Source organism: Ceratotherium simum, chromosome 6 (assembly GCF_057802395.1).
Source record: "Ceratotherium simum simum isolate JZ-2026a chromosome 6, ASM5780239v1, whole genome shotgun sequence".
Taxonomy (NCBI): Eukaryota; Metazoa; Chordata; class Mammalia; order Perissodactyla; family Rhinocerotidae; genus Ceratotherium; species Ceratotherium simum.
The window spans coordinates 73,021,880-73,036,932 of record NC_141905.1 but is presented as its reverse complement, the minus strand read 5'-3'; the positions used below and the strand labels follow the sequence as shown (position 1 = coordinate 73,036,932).

At 44.5% G+C, this 15,053-nt stretch overlaps 1 protein-coding gene across 11 annotated transcripts in view; it reads right to left on the bottom strand.

Moving 5' to 3' along the window:
• The window catches only part of VWA2 (von Willebrand factor A domain containing 2), a 48,621-nt gene that overhangs the window by 18,784 nt on the left and 14,784 nt on the right, over positions 1-15,053 (bottom strand). For 8 of the 11 annotated variants that reach the window (XM_087432654.1, XM_087432649.1, XM_087432646.1 and 5 more), the window contains 2 exons: positions 14,807-14,940; positions 8,125-8,234 (listed from right to left, as the gene is read on the bottom strand). In XM_087432654.1, the coding sequence (XP_087288780.1) occupies positions 8,125-8,234; positions 14,807-14,940 (244 nt within the window). Of the gene's footprint in view, positions 1-8,124; positions 8,292-14,806; positions 14,941-15,053 lie in introns of those variants that run through there. The other 3 variants (XM_087432655.1, XM_087432656.1, XM_087432657.1) reach the window with 2 other exon arrangements.

The window sequence follows — 15,053 nt, the reverse complement described above, 5'->3', positions numbered from 1 at the left end:
TGTTCTATTATGTAATAATATCATTCTTTGTGTATGTGTATGTTCTTACTTTCTCTCCCCCAGTGACGGCTCTGGGCCGACACCTCTCATCGTTTGTCAAACACTCGCCTCCCATCTCCCCATCCCTGTATCATTCCCTTCTTGTTACGGCTCAACATCTCCTTGGGGTGGGAAAGCAGATAACTGAGCTTAGTAAGAATCCATGAGAGTGAAGGACAAGGCTTTGATGCAAGGGTCTGGATGAGGGTCATTGCCATGATAAGGCCTTTCTTCCAAGTTCAGGGTTGGGTGCTAGAAACTGAACTGTTTGACTACTTCCAGATGAGGGCAGGTTATAGTGGTCCCATCTCATCAAGATGCTAATATTCTCCAATCCTCACAGCCCAGTTATAGGGACTATCCATTGAGCTTGGAATCCCAGCACAGAATCTCTACTAAATCTCTCGACAGGAGGCTCACACAAATATCCTCAGAGGGAGGACTGCCAGCTCTGAGTGTCAACTGGGCAGAAAATAATGACTCACTACAATGGATTTTAGGCCAAACCTTTCAGTGGATGGTAACACATCCGAACATGAGCAACAATGTGGAGGCTGATGGAATCACCATGATATTAACTGTATGCATAGAGAGAACCCTGTTAGATCATCATTCTCCAATGCTGATTAATCACAGACTATAGATGTGAGGAGGGGCAACACATTTATTCTCAGATTGCACTCTGAGTATAAATTAAGGAAATGCCTGCCTTTAATTCAGCCCTCTCACAGGAGCCTACGGTCATTCTTCTAATGTGAAAACATCCAACTGACAAGAAGCACAGCATTCTTTGTGTGTGTGTATGTGTGTGTGTGAATGCATATGTATACGTGTGTGAATGTGTGTGTGTGTATTTTTTTTAACTTAACACTAAAAATGTTTATTTCTCATACAAGTTTGACATGAGTCTTCCTGCCCAGGCATCACTCCTGGTTTGTTTTCCTCCAAGTAGCTATTCAAGGATCCAGGCTCCTTTCATCTTGTGGGTCCACCTTCCCCTCAGTCCTCAAAGTTCCTTCCATTCAGCAGAGAGGTGAGGAAAGAGCATGGGAAATTGTGCTTAGGAAGAATTTATGGACCAGGCCTAGAATATTCTTCACTGCTATGCTTTCTATCTTAAGTGAATCCTTAAAGGGCAATTCTCTGTGGAGATCCATTAAGTTAATAAATGTCAACAAGAATGGACAACTCCTAGAATTAAGATTTTTAGTCTACTATATATATCGGCATCTGCATCAATTACAAAGCCACTTACTATTTTCAACCCACTAGAATTTACTGTGGACCCAATAAATGGAAGATAGTGAAGGAAGACCAGGAAGTATAACATGCTCCCACTTCTCAGAGAACTCCTGGTCTAGCTGAAGAAATAGGACCTACAAGGTAGCAAATAAATATCAACAAAAGGACACACATAAGAAGAGTTCTGAGGAGGGGTTCACTGTGGGGAGGAGCTCTTAGGGAACAGGCTTCAGAGGGGAAAGTGCCTGAATGGGGTCTTGGTGAATCCACTGACCAGGAAAGGAGAGGCTATTCCAATCAGGGGAAGGGGTATGAGCAACAGCAGCTGGGTTCCAGGGCTGGTGAGCAGAGCTTGGCTTGGGCAATGGGCTTATCACAGAGATGCCCCCAACTCCTCTCACACTGGGCTGGATCGCATGTTAGATACTGAAGACAGCCAAGGGGGTTTTGATTCCCGTGAAGACCACTGCCTTCACCAAAGCTCGTGTGTCTGCAAAGAGTGTGACTCTAGGGTTCCTGGAAGGGCAGACTGTCTCCCACTCCTAAGGGATAACACTAGTCCTGAGCTTCCGCTTTGTGCCAAACACGTCACCTACCTGTGACTGAATATAATCCTTAAAACTATAGTAAAAGGTGCTAACATTATCCTCATTTAATAGACGAGGAAACCCCTGCTCAGAGAATAGTAATGGCCACTGCTAATATTTACTGAGCACTTATGATGTGCCAGGCACCACTGTGCTTAAGAATGTGTGTGTCTGTGTGTGCGTGCGTGCATGTGCGTGTATAAAGGTGCTTAGCTCATGTCGTTCTCATTGCAGCTCTCAGAGACAGGGAGTTCAGAGAAGCGCCTTATCTAAGGTCATACAGCTCATGGGTGGTGGGGGCAGGACTTGAACCCTGGACCCTCCACTTCTAGAGCCCAAGTTCTTAACCATGAGGTTACACAACCAGTCAAGTCACCTGCCTCTCACCCAGCGAGCGGAGGTCAGAACCGGATTTTAAACCCAGTCAGACTGATTCCAAAGCCAATGGTCTTTCCTCTCTAGGAGTCGGCAAATTACAGCCTGTGGACCAAATGGGTGTGGGAAACAGACACTGTTCATTTATGTTCTTTCTACATAAATGTAGAAATGTAGACAATATGGCCTGCAAAGCTTAAAATAAGTCCTCATGGCTCTTTACTGAAAAAGTTTCCCGCCCCAGCTCTATACTGTTCTGCCTAAATGGTCACAAAACTCTCTTCCCACCAGAAGCCAAGGCGCCCCAGTGGCCCTGGAGCTCCCTGTGCCTCTACCCTGGCAGTGCGGCCCATTCGCCTCCTGGCTGGGGTCCTGACGCTTAGTTTCTCAGCCAGACTTGGCTTTCTCTCCTCAAAGCATCCCCTCCCTCCTGGCCCATCTGATCATCACTTCTCTTCCTGCAGGTTCAAAGTTTCAGGACCGAAAAAAAGCACTTGTTTTCCATGACAGTTCCCATTTCTCAAGCAGGTCTGCCCTCTCTCTTCCAGAGTTACACTCTGTTTTTCCTTTTCAATCCAGATTTTCTGAGTGGGTCTGGGCCTCCCTCTTCATAGCCACCAGCCTGTGGTTAGAGAGAAAGTGAATTTCAAGGACACGAGAGCCCAGGCCACCAACCCCACTAGCCTTTGTGGTGTCCACACTTCATATCACTCAACACACAAATGCCTGTGTCATCCACCCTCTCCATCTCTCATCCTGACAGGCCTTTCCCAGTGGAACATTCTGCTGGCTTCTGACCAAGGTCAGGTGAGATTCCTAACAGCTTCTGAACCCTGGGAAATGAGAAGAAACACTGCTACCTGCACTTCCCTTATTCCGCGGAGCATTTCTATCTGCGTCTGTTCTGAGCTCAGGGTCTAGCTACAGACAGGGAGGTCTGAGGCCAGAGTCTCACCAAGATTTTTCTAATTTCTCTCAAACGGACAAAACTAGGTTGAAAGCAAAGGTTCACATAGCAACCGCTGTCTTGGGAGTTTTCACAGCAATGCGTAGACCCTTTTGGGGGTGATGGAAAGAATCTAAACATTTTGCCATCAGTGTAGTCAGGTGCTTAAGAACATGGGCTCAGATGTTAGTCCTGCGATATATTAGTCCTGTGATATATTAGCCAGGTAAACCTGAGACTCGGTTTCCTTCCCTGTTAAAGTAGGGAAAGTAATAGTATTGTCTGAGGATTCAATGCTGTGCCCAGGGGCTCCTGGTACCTAGTGAGCACTCCATCAGTGGTGGTTATAATAATGAACCAATTAGCAGCCTGTTCGAAGAAGTTTATCTTTTGAACTAGTCCCAAATTCCAGTGAGCATAACAATCCCTCAGGAGACGTAATAACGTAGATTCTCAGATTCCACCATCAGCGAGTCCAAACTGGCAGGCGTGTGACTGGGCCTGAGGATCTACGTTCTACACCAGCCTCTCCTCCCCCGCCCCCGTGATTCTGAGGCAGCTGGTCCATGGAACAGACTTTGGAAAATAATTCACAAGAAAACTCACTGTAGATACAGGGATGTTGACTATAGGGCTGTTGTTCTTGTTTTAGCAATAGATAAAAATCCTGGAATCAACCTAAACGTGTCCTTTTAGGAGACCGATTAAATCCATGGTGATAGCTCAATTCACTGGACTATTATATAACCATGAAAAAGGATCGACATCAAAAACAATGCAGCTTTATACCAAAAAACACACCACATAATATCAAGTAAAAGAAGAGCAAAGTGCTTCGTGATTTTAATTATTCTAAAAGCTTTGTTTAAACGTTAATGTGCTTTGAAAGAGGCCAGAGAAGGCTCTAAACGACTTTGTGCTCAAAGTGGGGAGTGCCTTTTCCGTAGAGCTATCTACATACAGTAAAATTCTGATAAAGCTGCAGATGGGATCCAAAAGAATTCAATCACAGAAAACTCAGAGTTGTGTTATTGTGAGATTAAAGCAATGACCGAGCAACATGCACAGCCACCTGGCTAGGAGTCCAGGCATCCGGGAGCCAATTGCTGGCTATGTTTTTTCCAATTTTATGTTGTCACAGGGTGCAATATTGGAAGGTTTGATTGTATTATTTTTTATATTGCAAAGTAGCAATAACGTGGTTGTCAGGGTGATTTCAGGGGATGGCCTTGGGCTGGAAAGGCAAGTGTTCTGGGTTTTGGGTAGAGCTGTTCTCATCAGTCCAGAATTTTAAACTCCACTACAGAAAAAGGGTAAAGAGCCCTGGGGAGGTCATCACCTCCCTTCAGCCAACATTCCTCTGTTCTGATGAATAATAGTGTGTGTTAATGTTTAGTGTCCTTGGTGACCCTGCAACTGTGGCCAGAAAATCAGCGGCTGCCTCCTTGCCTTGTCTGCTGTCTCTTAGACAGGACGCACAAGTGCTAACCACACACATCCCCCAAAGAAGAGCTGACCTTGTTCAGACACGTTAAGACGCTTCTTTCTCCACCCTCTGTGGCCTCATCTGGCACATTCTTAATGCATCTCTACATGTCATAGGTCATGAATAACTGACTCTCAAGGCCTTAGGTATGACTTTCAACACAGCTGAGAAGAGGCTCAACTAATTATTTAGGGGATGGTAGGGGGAGAGATGGGAAAGGACAGCTGGGTGGGGCCTATTGGACTAGCAGAGTGACCTGTGGTCCTGGCCAAGTCACCCACTCCTTCTTAACCTCAGTATCCTCCTCGTAAAATAAGGGGTTGGAAGAGATACTAGGTGATCTCTAAAGTGCCTTTTTGTACCAATTCACTGCAGTTTGCTTAGTTTTTCAGATGAGAGTAGGGCTGAGTCATTTGAATTGAAGTCACCCAAATAGTTTTTGACTTTTAGTCCTAAACTTAAACCGGTAGCCTATTTTTTCTTCAGCAAATGTTAGTGTGTATATAGTGGGTACAAAGGTGTTTTTCTTTTTTAACAATAAAATATTATAACAATAAAGATATACCATAAAATTCACCCTTTTAAAGTATACAATTCAGTGGGTTTTAGTATATTCACAGAGTTGTACAACCATCAACACTATCTAATTCCAAAACATTTTCATTACTCCAAAAAGAAGCCTTATACCCATTAGCAGTCACTCCCCATTCCCCCTCCCCACAGCCCCTGGCACTGACTAATCTACTTTCTGTCTCCATAGATTTGCCTGTTCCTGACATTTCATATAAATGAAATGCTACAATATGTAACCTTTTGTGTCTGGCTTCTTTCACTTAGCGTGTTTTCAAGGTTCATCTACATTGTAGCATGAATCACATCACCATTCCTTTTTATGGCCGAATAATATTCCACTGTATGGATATAACACATTTTATCCATTCATTCTTGGACTCTTGTGTTATTTCCACTTTTTGGCTATTATAAATGCTGCTGCTATGAACATTAGTGTACAAGTTTTTGTGTGGACATATGTTTTCAAGGCTCTTGGAGTGGAGTTGCTGGGTCATACAGTAACTCTATATTTAACATTTTGAGGAACTGCCAGACTGTTTTCCAAAGTGGCTGAACCATTTTACAATCCTACAAGCAGTGTCTGAGGGTTCCAATTTCTCCATATCCCTGTCAACACTTGTTACCGTCTGTCTTTTATTTTAGCCTTCCTAGTGGGTGTGAAATGGTATCTCATTGTGGTTTTGATTTGCATTTCCTTAATGACTAATGATGTTAAGCATCTTTTCATGTGTTTATTGGCTGTTTATATATCTTCTCTGGAGAAATGTCTATTTACAAGGTTTCTTGCTAGATAATGAATATGTTCTAAACTTAGATTATGGTAATAGTTGCATAACTCTGAAAATACACTCAAACCCACAGAATTGTACACATTAAATGTGTGAACTTTATGGTATTTAAATTATATGTCAATAAAGCTGCTTAAAAAACATTAGTGTAACAGTCTTAGGGCAGGGGACCAGGGCAGAGACCTTTTATAAAGGGCAGATTCTAGGGGCTGGCCCCATGGCCTAGTGGTTAAGTTCGGTGTGCTCTACTTCGGCGGCCTGGGTTCACAGGTTCAGATCCCAGGCACGGACCTACACCACTCATCAGCCATGCTGTGGCAGTGATCCACATGTAAAATAGAGGAAGATTGGCATAGATGTTAGCTCAGGGCTAATCTTCCTCAAGCAAAAATGAGAGGAAGATTGGCAACAGATGTTAGCTCAGGGCTAATCTTCCTCAGCAAAGAAAAACAAAAATGCAGATTAACTGTCACTGCACAGAGAGTGAGTCAGTGGATCTGGGAGAGGGTCCAGGCACCTGCATTTTAACATACTCCCTAGGCAATTCCAACCCAGATCTTCTGACTAAACATCTCACTTTGACAAGTGCTGCTCTGTGTGTCTGGGCCCAAGATGCAGGAGCGAGGCCGCGACTGTTCTCTATAGGAACCATGCTTGGAGGTCTCAAGGGGAGAAGGCTCCAAGGGAACAAGGAAAGGTCAGTATATACTAATACAAGTTTTAAAAAACATATTAATGTGCTTTTTCTTTTGAACTTTTTTGTATTTGACCTGCCCCTCATTCTGTTCAGGGCACCCATGGCCAGAGGAAAAGTCTGGGATAAATAGCCTGAAATAAAGTCCTTGGGGGTCCCTGGGGCCTGCAGGGCCCCCAAAGTTCCTGCTGTGCCCAGTGTGGGGATTCAGGCTTTGTGAGCACACTGGTGGACCTACAGAGGCCTGAGGCTGGGAAACAGACTTCAGAGCTCAGGGTCTTTGCAACCAGAGGTGACGGCCACAAATGGCTGGGACCACAGACTTGAGCAGGACTTCAGTGGACACTAGCACAAGGGGAAGCAGAAACCAAAGAGGATCCAGAGGTCAGAGTGGTAGCTGGCAAGTAAAGGCATTCTTCTGTGAGGGCTTGTACAGAACATTGTGTGTATATGTGTGTGTGTATGTATGTGTATAACAGATTCATATCCATATACATGTATATGTGTATATATAATATACACATATATAAAATCTTTATACACAAAATATATGTATACACATATGTGCATATACACACACATATCAGCTGACTTGTAATGTGAGTAAAGTAATGACCCTACTACATACATATATTTACAGGATGTGTATGATCACATAAACAGCTAGTCATCATTTTTAAAGCACTCTCAATAACAAAGGGGCACTTACTCTTTTTATCTTTTTTTTTTTTCCAGGGAAAGATTCACCCTGAGCTAACATCTGTTGCCAATCTTCCTCTTTTTTTCTTTCCCCCTCCCCAAAGCCCCAGTGCACAGTTGTATATCCTAGTTGTAAGTCCTTCTAGCCCTTCTATGTGGGATGCCATCACAGCACGGCAACTGACAGGCGGGTGGTGTGGCTCCGTGACTAGGAAATGACCCCGGGCTACCAAAGTGGTGAGAGCGCCAAACTTTAACCACTAGGCCATCAGGGCTAGCTTGGCACTTACTCTGTTTAGACCACAAAAACGAGGCTCTGAGAAGTGTGGTGAACTGTCCAAGCTATGGTGGTCACCAGGGACAGAACTGGGAGAAGGACGCAGTGTTCTTCCCAACACCTCACACTCTTAACCCCAGTCTTGACCTTCACTAGTCCTTTCTCCCAGGTAACTAACAACTACACATAATAGCAGCAAATTTTTACTTTTTTAAGCACATTTAAGTTCCCACTTGGAACATTATCATGTAATAATAAAGGGCATCCTTGAGAAGGGAATTCTCATCACCCACTGTGCACAGCCGGGCTTCTGGAAGCCGGCCCACAGCCCTCTCTGAGGCCAATCACACCCTTCAAGGGAACAATTTTAAGAGCAGCTAGTTTCATCCTAACCACGGCAGGATCTGATCGTACATACTTGAAAACCATCTTCTTGATTTTTGCCTTCACTTCCTGTTGGGTTGAAAATGAATCCAAGGGGAATTCCAGACGAGGGGCGGAACTGAACTGGAAGGCTCCCACTCTGACCTGCAGTGAGAGACAGAGGGCCCGGGGCCTGAGAGCGGGGTCAAGTCACAAACATTCCTAAGAGGAAAGAAGGGAGGACAAAGGTTAACGACGCTGCCTCCTGCCTACTCAACAAATACCAGAGCGGGCGCTTTCTCCAATCTCCCTAAAAGCAGGATCCAAAGACCAAGAGGAGAATCTGGAAGGAAATATCAAATCCGCCTGTGTTCTGCACTGACAACCACCAATTCCATCTTCTTGAGCCACATTCTGGCAGCTCTCTCAGCTGAGCTTTGAGCATCTTTAGGGCAGGGTGTCTGCTCACATTTACCGAATGCCTCCCAGGGGCAGGCACTGTTTCACTGTGTTCACACATTATTTCATTTAACCCACAGAGGCTCTGTTAATACCCACATTAGTGCTGGAGAAACTGAAATGTAGAGAGGATACAGATCTGGCCCAGGACTAGTAAGAAAGGGAGCCAGGCCATTGGACTCGGTGTCTACGATCTTCACAAGGCTCAGTTACACTGTTTTTCTTCTCAGCAGCCAGCACAGGCCTTCAACAAAATCCTCGCTGACCCAACTGGGGGTGCCACAGAAGCCAACCACAGCCACCATCACCGGTGGCTCATCACTCACAACAGCCACCACACCCCCCATCCTTGGTTGGAGGTTAGGGGGTCAGCCCTTCCAGGCCTGCTCCTGCCAAGCTAGGGAAAGGCTAGCTCTCCAGACCAGAGTCAGACTGGTGGACAAGCAACACCCTAACCTGAGACAGCAATACTGGAGCTGAAGTTCCTCTAGCGGAGGGCGTGAGAGCCAGTGGTGATTCCAAACAGATTCTGCATCCTACTCAAGGAGGCCATAGGAAAAACCTCAACACCTTGCAAAACTGGAGAAAGGAAATTGAGTCAAGTCATTCTGTGGACGCTTGAGACACTAGCGTGTCTTGAGCAGAGAAGGCTATAAACGTTTAGGGTTCCTCTCAAGGGCCCAAGCCCTGTACCTCATCATTGGCCCTCCAAAACCCCTGGAGAAACTACATTCTTAGTTACTGTTCTCATAACTAACCCCAATTCTGGCCAAGATTGCAAATGGGCCAAGTGACTCATATTTAGGCAATGATGCTGCCTTTTGCTCACTCCTTGAATTCCTTCACTGCTGATCCCCTAACAGGCCTGGGGAGATGATCAAAGCATTCATCCACACCAAGCCAGCTGCATCTGCTGCCAGTGAGCACAGCCCACTGGACTTTCCTCCCACAGGAAGTTCTAAGGAGGAACTGTCGACATCTTAAGTAGGAAGAAATTTAAGTTTTGGGTGGGCATGTAGGAGAGACGGACACTGGAAAATAGAGCAGTAGAGACGCTCAGGAAGAATTTTCTGAGGAGCAGAAATCTCCCTTGAATTTAGCGTGTGATAAAGGGGGCATCTCAAACCAGTGGGGAAAAGAGGGTATAGTCAGTATGTGGTGTTGGAACAACTGGATAGCCATCTGCAAAAGAATAAAGGATAAATTGCAAATGGATTCAAGATTTATATGAAAATCTTGTAATTTACATGTAATCTTGAAAACTTATATGAAAAATGTAACCATGTAAGTTCTAGAAGAAAACTTGGGAGAATTCCTTTTTAACTTCAAAGTGGAAAAGACTTTATTATGACTTAAATTCCAGAAGCCGTAAAGGAAAGACTGATAAATCTGACTACATGAAGAAAACTTCTGCATGGCAAAATGTACCATAATGCAATAAAAATGAAGACAAAATGGAAAATTATTTGCAACTCATGTCAGAGACAAAGAGTTAATTTCCCCAATATATAAAGAGTGTCTAGGAATTGATATGTATAAGACCAACAATCCAACAGAAAAATGGGCAAAGGATATAACAGAGATCACAGAAGAGGAAATACAAATGGCTCTTTAATATATGAAAAGATGCTTGAGGGGCTGGCCCGGTGGTGTAGCGGTTAAGTTCGCACGCTCCGCCTCAGCGGCCCCGGGTTCGCAGGTTCAAATCCCGGGCTCGGACCGATGCACCACTCATCAAGCCATGTGTGGCAGCATCCCATATACGAAATAGAGGGAGATGGGCACAGATGTTAGCTCAGAGCCAATCTTCCTCACACACACACACACACAAAAGATGCTTGACCTCACCACACTGAGCTGCCATTTTCCTATATCAGTTTAGCAAAAAGCCAAATGTTTGCAGGGGGAAACCAGCGTCCTCAAACATAGGTGGTAAGAACATAAATGGTACAGCATCCATGGAGAGTAATTTGTCCACTTTCATTTAAAATTACAAATAGATGGGGCTATTGGGAATTTACGGTACAGACATACTTCCACATGTGTGAAATACAAGCTCACAGGATATTTGTAACAGCAAATGTCCATCCATAGGGGATTCATTAATTAAACCTTAGTAAATCCTTATGACGGAACATTAACCAGCTGTAAAAAATAATATATACTGATATTAATACCTGTATTACCTATAAACCTAGATATGGAAAGACTTCGAAGATAATGCAAAGAGAAAAAGGCAAGGGATAGAACAGTGTGCATGGCATGCTACCTTTTGTATAAAAAAGGGGAAAATAAGAATATATATTCACATTGCTTGTATTTGCATGAAGCAGATTCTGCAAGGATACTCAAGGAAGCAGATATGGGCACTGGGCAAATGGACAATGTGTGGGTAGGAGGGGCACTTTTCATTGAACATCTTACTGAACCATGTGAATGAATTACTTAGTTTAAAAAAAACAACTCCCTTGAGACCAACAGCTGGGTGTATTTACTTGGGTTAAACAGGAAGGACACAACTTCAAAACAAAACAAGATGGAAACAGCTTGAGTCAGTGGTTAAGGCATTTAATTTAATTGGTGGTTTGGGAGCAAGATAGCTGCCTTTTATCTTCAGGTGACTGTACGCTCAGGAGCAAGCCCGCCCAGATTTCTCACCACACTATAATCACTCTGCCGCAATCATTATATTAAAGCCAGGAAGTGAACTGCTCAGCTTTCAAGTGATGAGGGGAAGACTTCAAAAACCTTAAATTCACCTCAACAACAGAGCACCCCTAAAAAGCCTTAATTTATAGCTACTTGAAAATTGCTTCCTGAAAAATAAAGTTATAGGAAGTAAAATAAGGTACAGATAAATCCCTTGTACATGGAGATCACAAGAAGAAGATACCAAAATGCAGCAGCAAAAACATAAAACCAGAAGCCACAAATCAGACTGAACCATTTGAAGTCATCCTGATGCAAAAACCCTTGGCAAGCATTCCAGCGAGTCTGTCTGAGCACTGTGGAGGTCAAGACCCTCACTGGCTCCCTGAAATAGACGCCCAACTCCTTTGCTCAACAAGCCTTGCTGTGATACAGTTTTTCTCAGGTCAAGCCCAAATATAACTCCCTGAACCCACATTCTGCCCTCTTAATAAAACAGAGTTGGGGCCGGCCCTGTGGCCTAGTGGTTAAGTTCGGTGCGCTCCGCTTCAGTGGCCTGGGTTCGGATCCCGGGTGCATACCTACACCGCTCATCGGCAGCCATGCTGTGGTGGTGACCCACACACAAAATAGAGGAAGATCTGCATGGATGATAGCTCAGGGCAAATCTTCCTCAGCAAAAAATAAAAAGTAAAAATAAAAAAAATAATAAAATAATAAAATAGAGTCACTGTGCACCCTCTTTCATGTGAATATGATAACTGGATTCCCTCATGTTTGGAAGTGACCAGGCCTCTCACTGTACTGGCTCCCTGTTGTAGGCACTGTCTGGTTTGCCATTATCTAACCTAAAAATCAGCCTCCAGAACTTAATGCCACATCCTAGATGTAGTCCAGTAACAGTGAGATTAAATTCACTGAACTCTGGGGACCTGTGGGTCAAAACAGCTGCCCCCAGCAGCACCAGCCATAAAGTTTTTTGTCATGGTTTTCTTACCCTCTCTTTGAGGGTGCTAATAGAATTCTACACAGACACAGACCCATGCACACATGCGTGCACGCGCACACACACACACACAATGCCATGTTGCCAGCTGTTCACTAGCTATGTGATAGCAGGGTGTGAATTCTGAGTGTCACCACCTCATCCTAGCCCAGGGGCTACCCACTGAGAGAGACAAATGACCTAATGGAGCAAGTCCTGGGCTGAAAGTCAAGAGCTCCAGTTCTTCCACACACAGCTCTAAGATTGCTGTGTGACCCTGGGCAGCCACTTAGCCTCTCTGAGCCTTTTTCCTCATCTGTAAAACATTCTCTAACAATCCATACAACTCTTCTCTCCCAACTTGCCATCTTCTGGGGTCTCCAGGCCACCCATTCAGGACATACTACGTCAATGCCAAGGTCAACAGTGCTTGATCTTTATGTCTCTTCCTCCATGAATAGCTAGTGAAACGTCACAGGGAATCACTTCCTTTTAAAAGCAGGCCCTGTTTGGAGGAGGGTGCAGATTCAGTAGTCGTGGGCCCAGGCCCTTCTAGAGTCTGTGATTGGTTGACTTCACGATCAGAACTTCCTGGCTGCTCATGCCTAGATGGACTGACATCTGCTACAGTGGCTTCGGATAACTGTGCAAGACTGCCCGAGGCCCAGGGTAACGTGCTTGCTCTCCCCAGATGACATGCTGTTCTGGAGAAAATCTGGCCCTCGTTAAAAGCCACTTTTGTTCCTAAATCCTAGAGGTTTTTCTAGGATTAATCCAGGAATGTCATCTTGGAAACCACTTCCTTCCTCAACCTGTATGCAACTAGTCTCTAATTCAAGTAATTATGGCTTTCCAGACCAAAATGCCGTTCTCAAATTTTTATTTATTTATTTATTTATTTTAATAATTTTATTTATTTATTTTTCCCCCAAAGCCCCAGTAGATAGTTGTATGTCATAGCTGCACATCCTTCTAGTTGCTGTATGTGGGACGCGGCCTCAGCATGGCCGGAGAAGCGGTGCATCGGTGCGCGCCCGGGATCCGAACCGGGGCTGCCAGTAGTGGAACACACGCACTTAACCGCTAAGCCACGGGGCCGGCCCTTTATTTTGTTTTTGAGTAGGTTCACATGGTTCAAAAATCCATAAAGTATAAAAAATTCTGTATCAATGAGTTTCCCCCTGGACTTGTGCCCCCATCTGCTCAGTTCCCACCCTCCCCTCTGTTCTTAGCCTTTTACAAATCCCTGCAGAGTTTCTTCATGCATATACAAGCAAATCTAAACATAGACTCTATTCATCTCCCTTTATTTTTCATAAAAAGTAACATATGTACTATTTGCACCTTACTTTTTACACTTAATTTGTTTTGGTGTCTTTCCATATCAGAGAGCTTCCTCATTCACTTTCTGCAGCTGCCCAGCATTTCAATATATGAATGCACCATAATGGATTTACCTGTCCCCTGTGAGTGGGCATCTGGGTAGCCTGAAATCTTTTACAATTACAAACAACACTGCAATGAATAACTTTGTATGTGGGTTATTTTGTATCTGTGCGAGTATCTGCAGAATAAATTGCTGGATCAAAGGGTCCACGCCTTTGTAATTTTGATGAATATTGTCGGAATACCCCAAAGAGAGGTTGTACACTCCCACCAGCAGTGCATGAGAATGCCAGTTTCCTATAGATTTGCCAGTGGAGCATATCACCAAACTTTGGATTTTCGCTAATCCCGTTAAGTGAAAAATGGTGTATCAGTTGGAGATTTGCTATTACATTGAATGAGGTGGTTAGGCATCTTTTCGTATGTCTAGGGGCCATTTGTGTTTCATTTTCTGGAAACTGTCTGTCTGTGTTCATTGCCTATTTTTCTATTGAGTTGTTTCAAAATGCCCCTTTCAGCAACAAGAGCCACAGCTAACACACTGCTGATATTTAAGACCTGTTATCTGGAGCCAGGAAGAACAAGAAATCAACATACTGCCTGGATTCACTCAGGCACGAGTAGTGCTTTCAAGTGAACACAGAAGGTAAGAGCTGTGTTCATATTAAGACTCTAGTCTTTGGAAGTTACATAGTTATATAACTATAGCTATATAGTTATAGTTTGGAAGTTATAGTTTTTGTCTGCCAGCGTGCTTTCCCTTTCCCACTGTTCTGCAAATGCAACTTCTCTTTCTAGCGGGAACCCAAATCCAGGTGTTCACCCCCACCCCAAGAACACGGATAAGGACATGACTCAGGTCAAGCCAGGCAATCTCTTCTCTCTGACTACTGTGATTGGTCAAGGGATTGTCATGTGACCTGTGCCTGCCCAATCGGAGCCCTCCCAGGGACTTCTGCCAGATCTGCAAAGAAGTCCACTTTCTTTTTACTGGAATCCCTAGCTTGAAGGACTATGCAGGGCAACTTTTCTATGTAAGGAAAACCTACCTGGAAGCCAACCGAGGAAAGCAAAATTGAGAGGAAGAGAAAAAGAGAGGGATCGAGCCCTTGGATCCCACTGTGTCTAGAACCAGGATTCACCCCCTTGGTCTTCCCAGATCCACAAGCCAGTAAATGCCCTCTTCTACTTAAGAGGGGATTTCTGTCACTTGCCACCAGAGACACTGTAACACAAAGACAACAAGACTTGTACTCACCCTCTCAAGGTTGATGTCCAGAGCGTCACAGACCATGATGGCAAAGTGCTTGGACCTTTCAAAGCTCCCTTTCCCGACACTGTGAGAGCCATCCATCAAGAACAGGATGTCCACTGCAGCCGAGCACCACATCACTAGGGGAGAGTGGGACAGAACGGTGGCCACCAGCTTCCCTGCAGTCTGGTCCCAAGAGGCTCTCACCCAAAGCAGAGTGGAGGCAGAAATGACCCTGTGGTGGGTCAAGCTG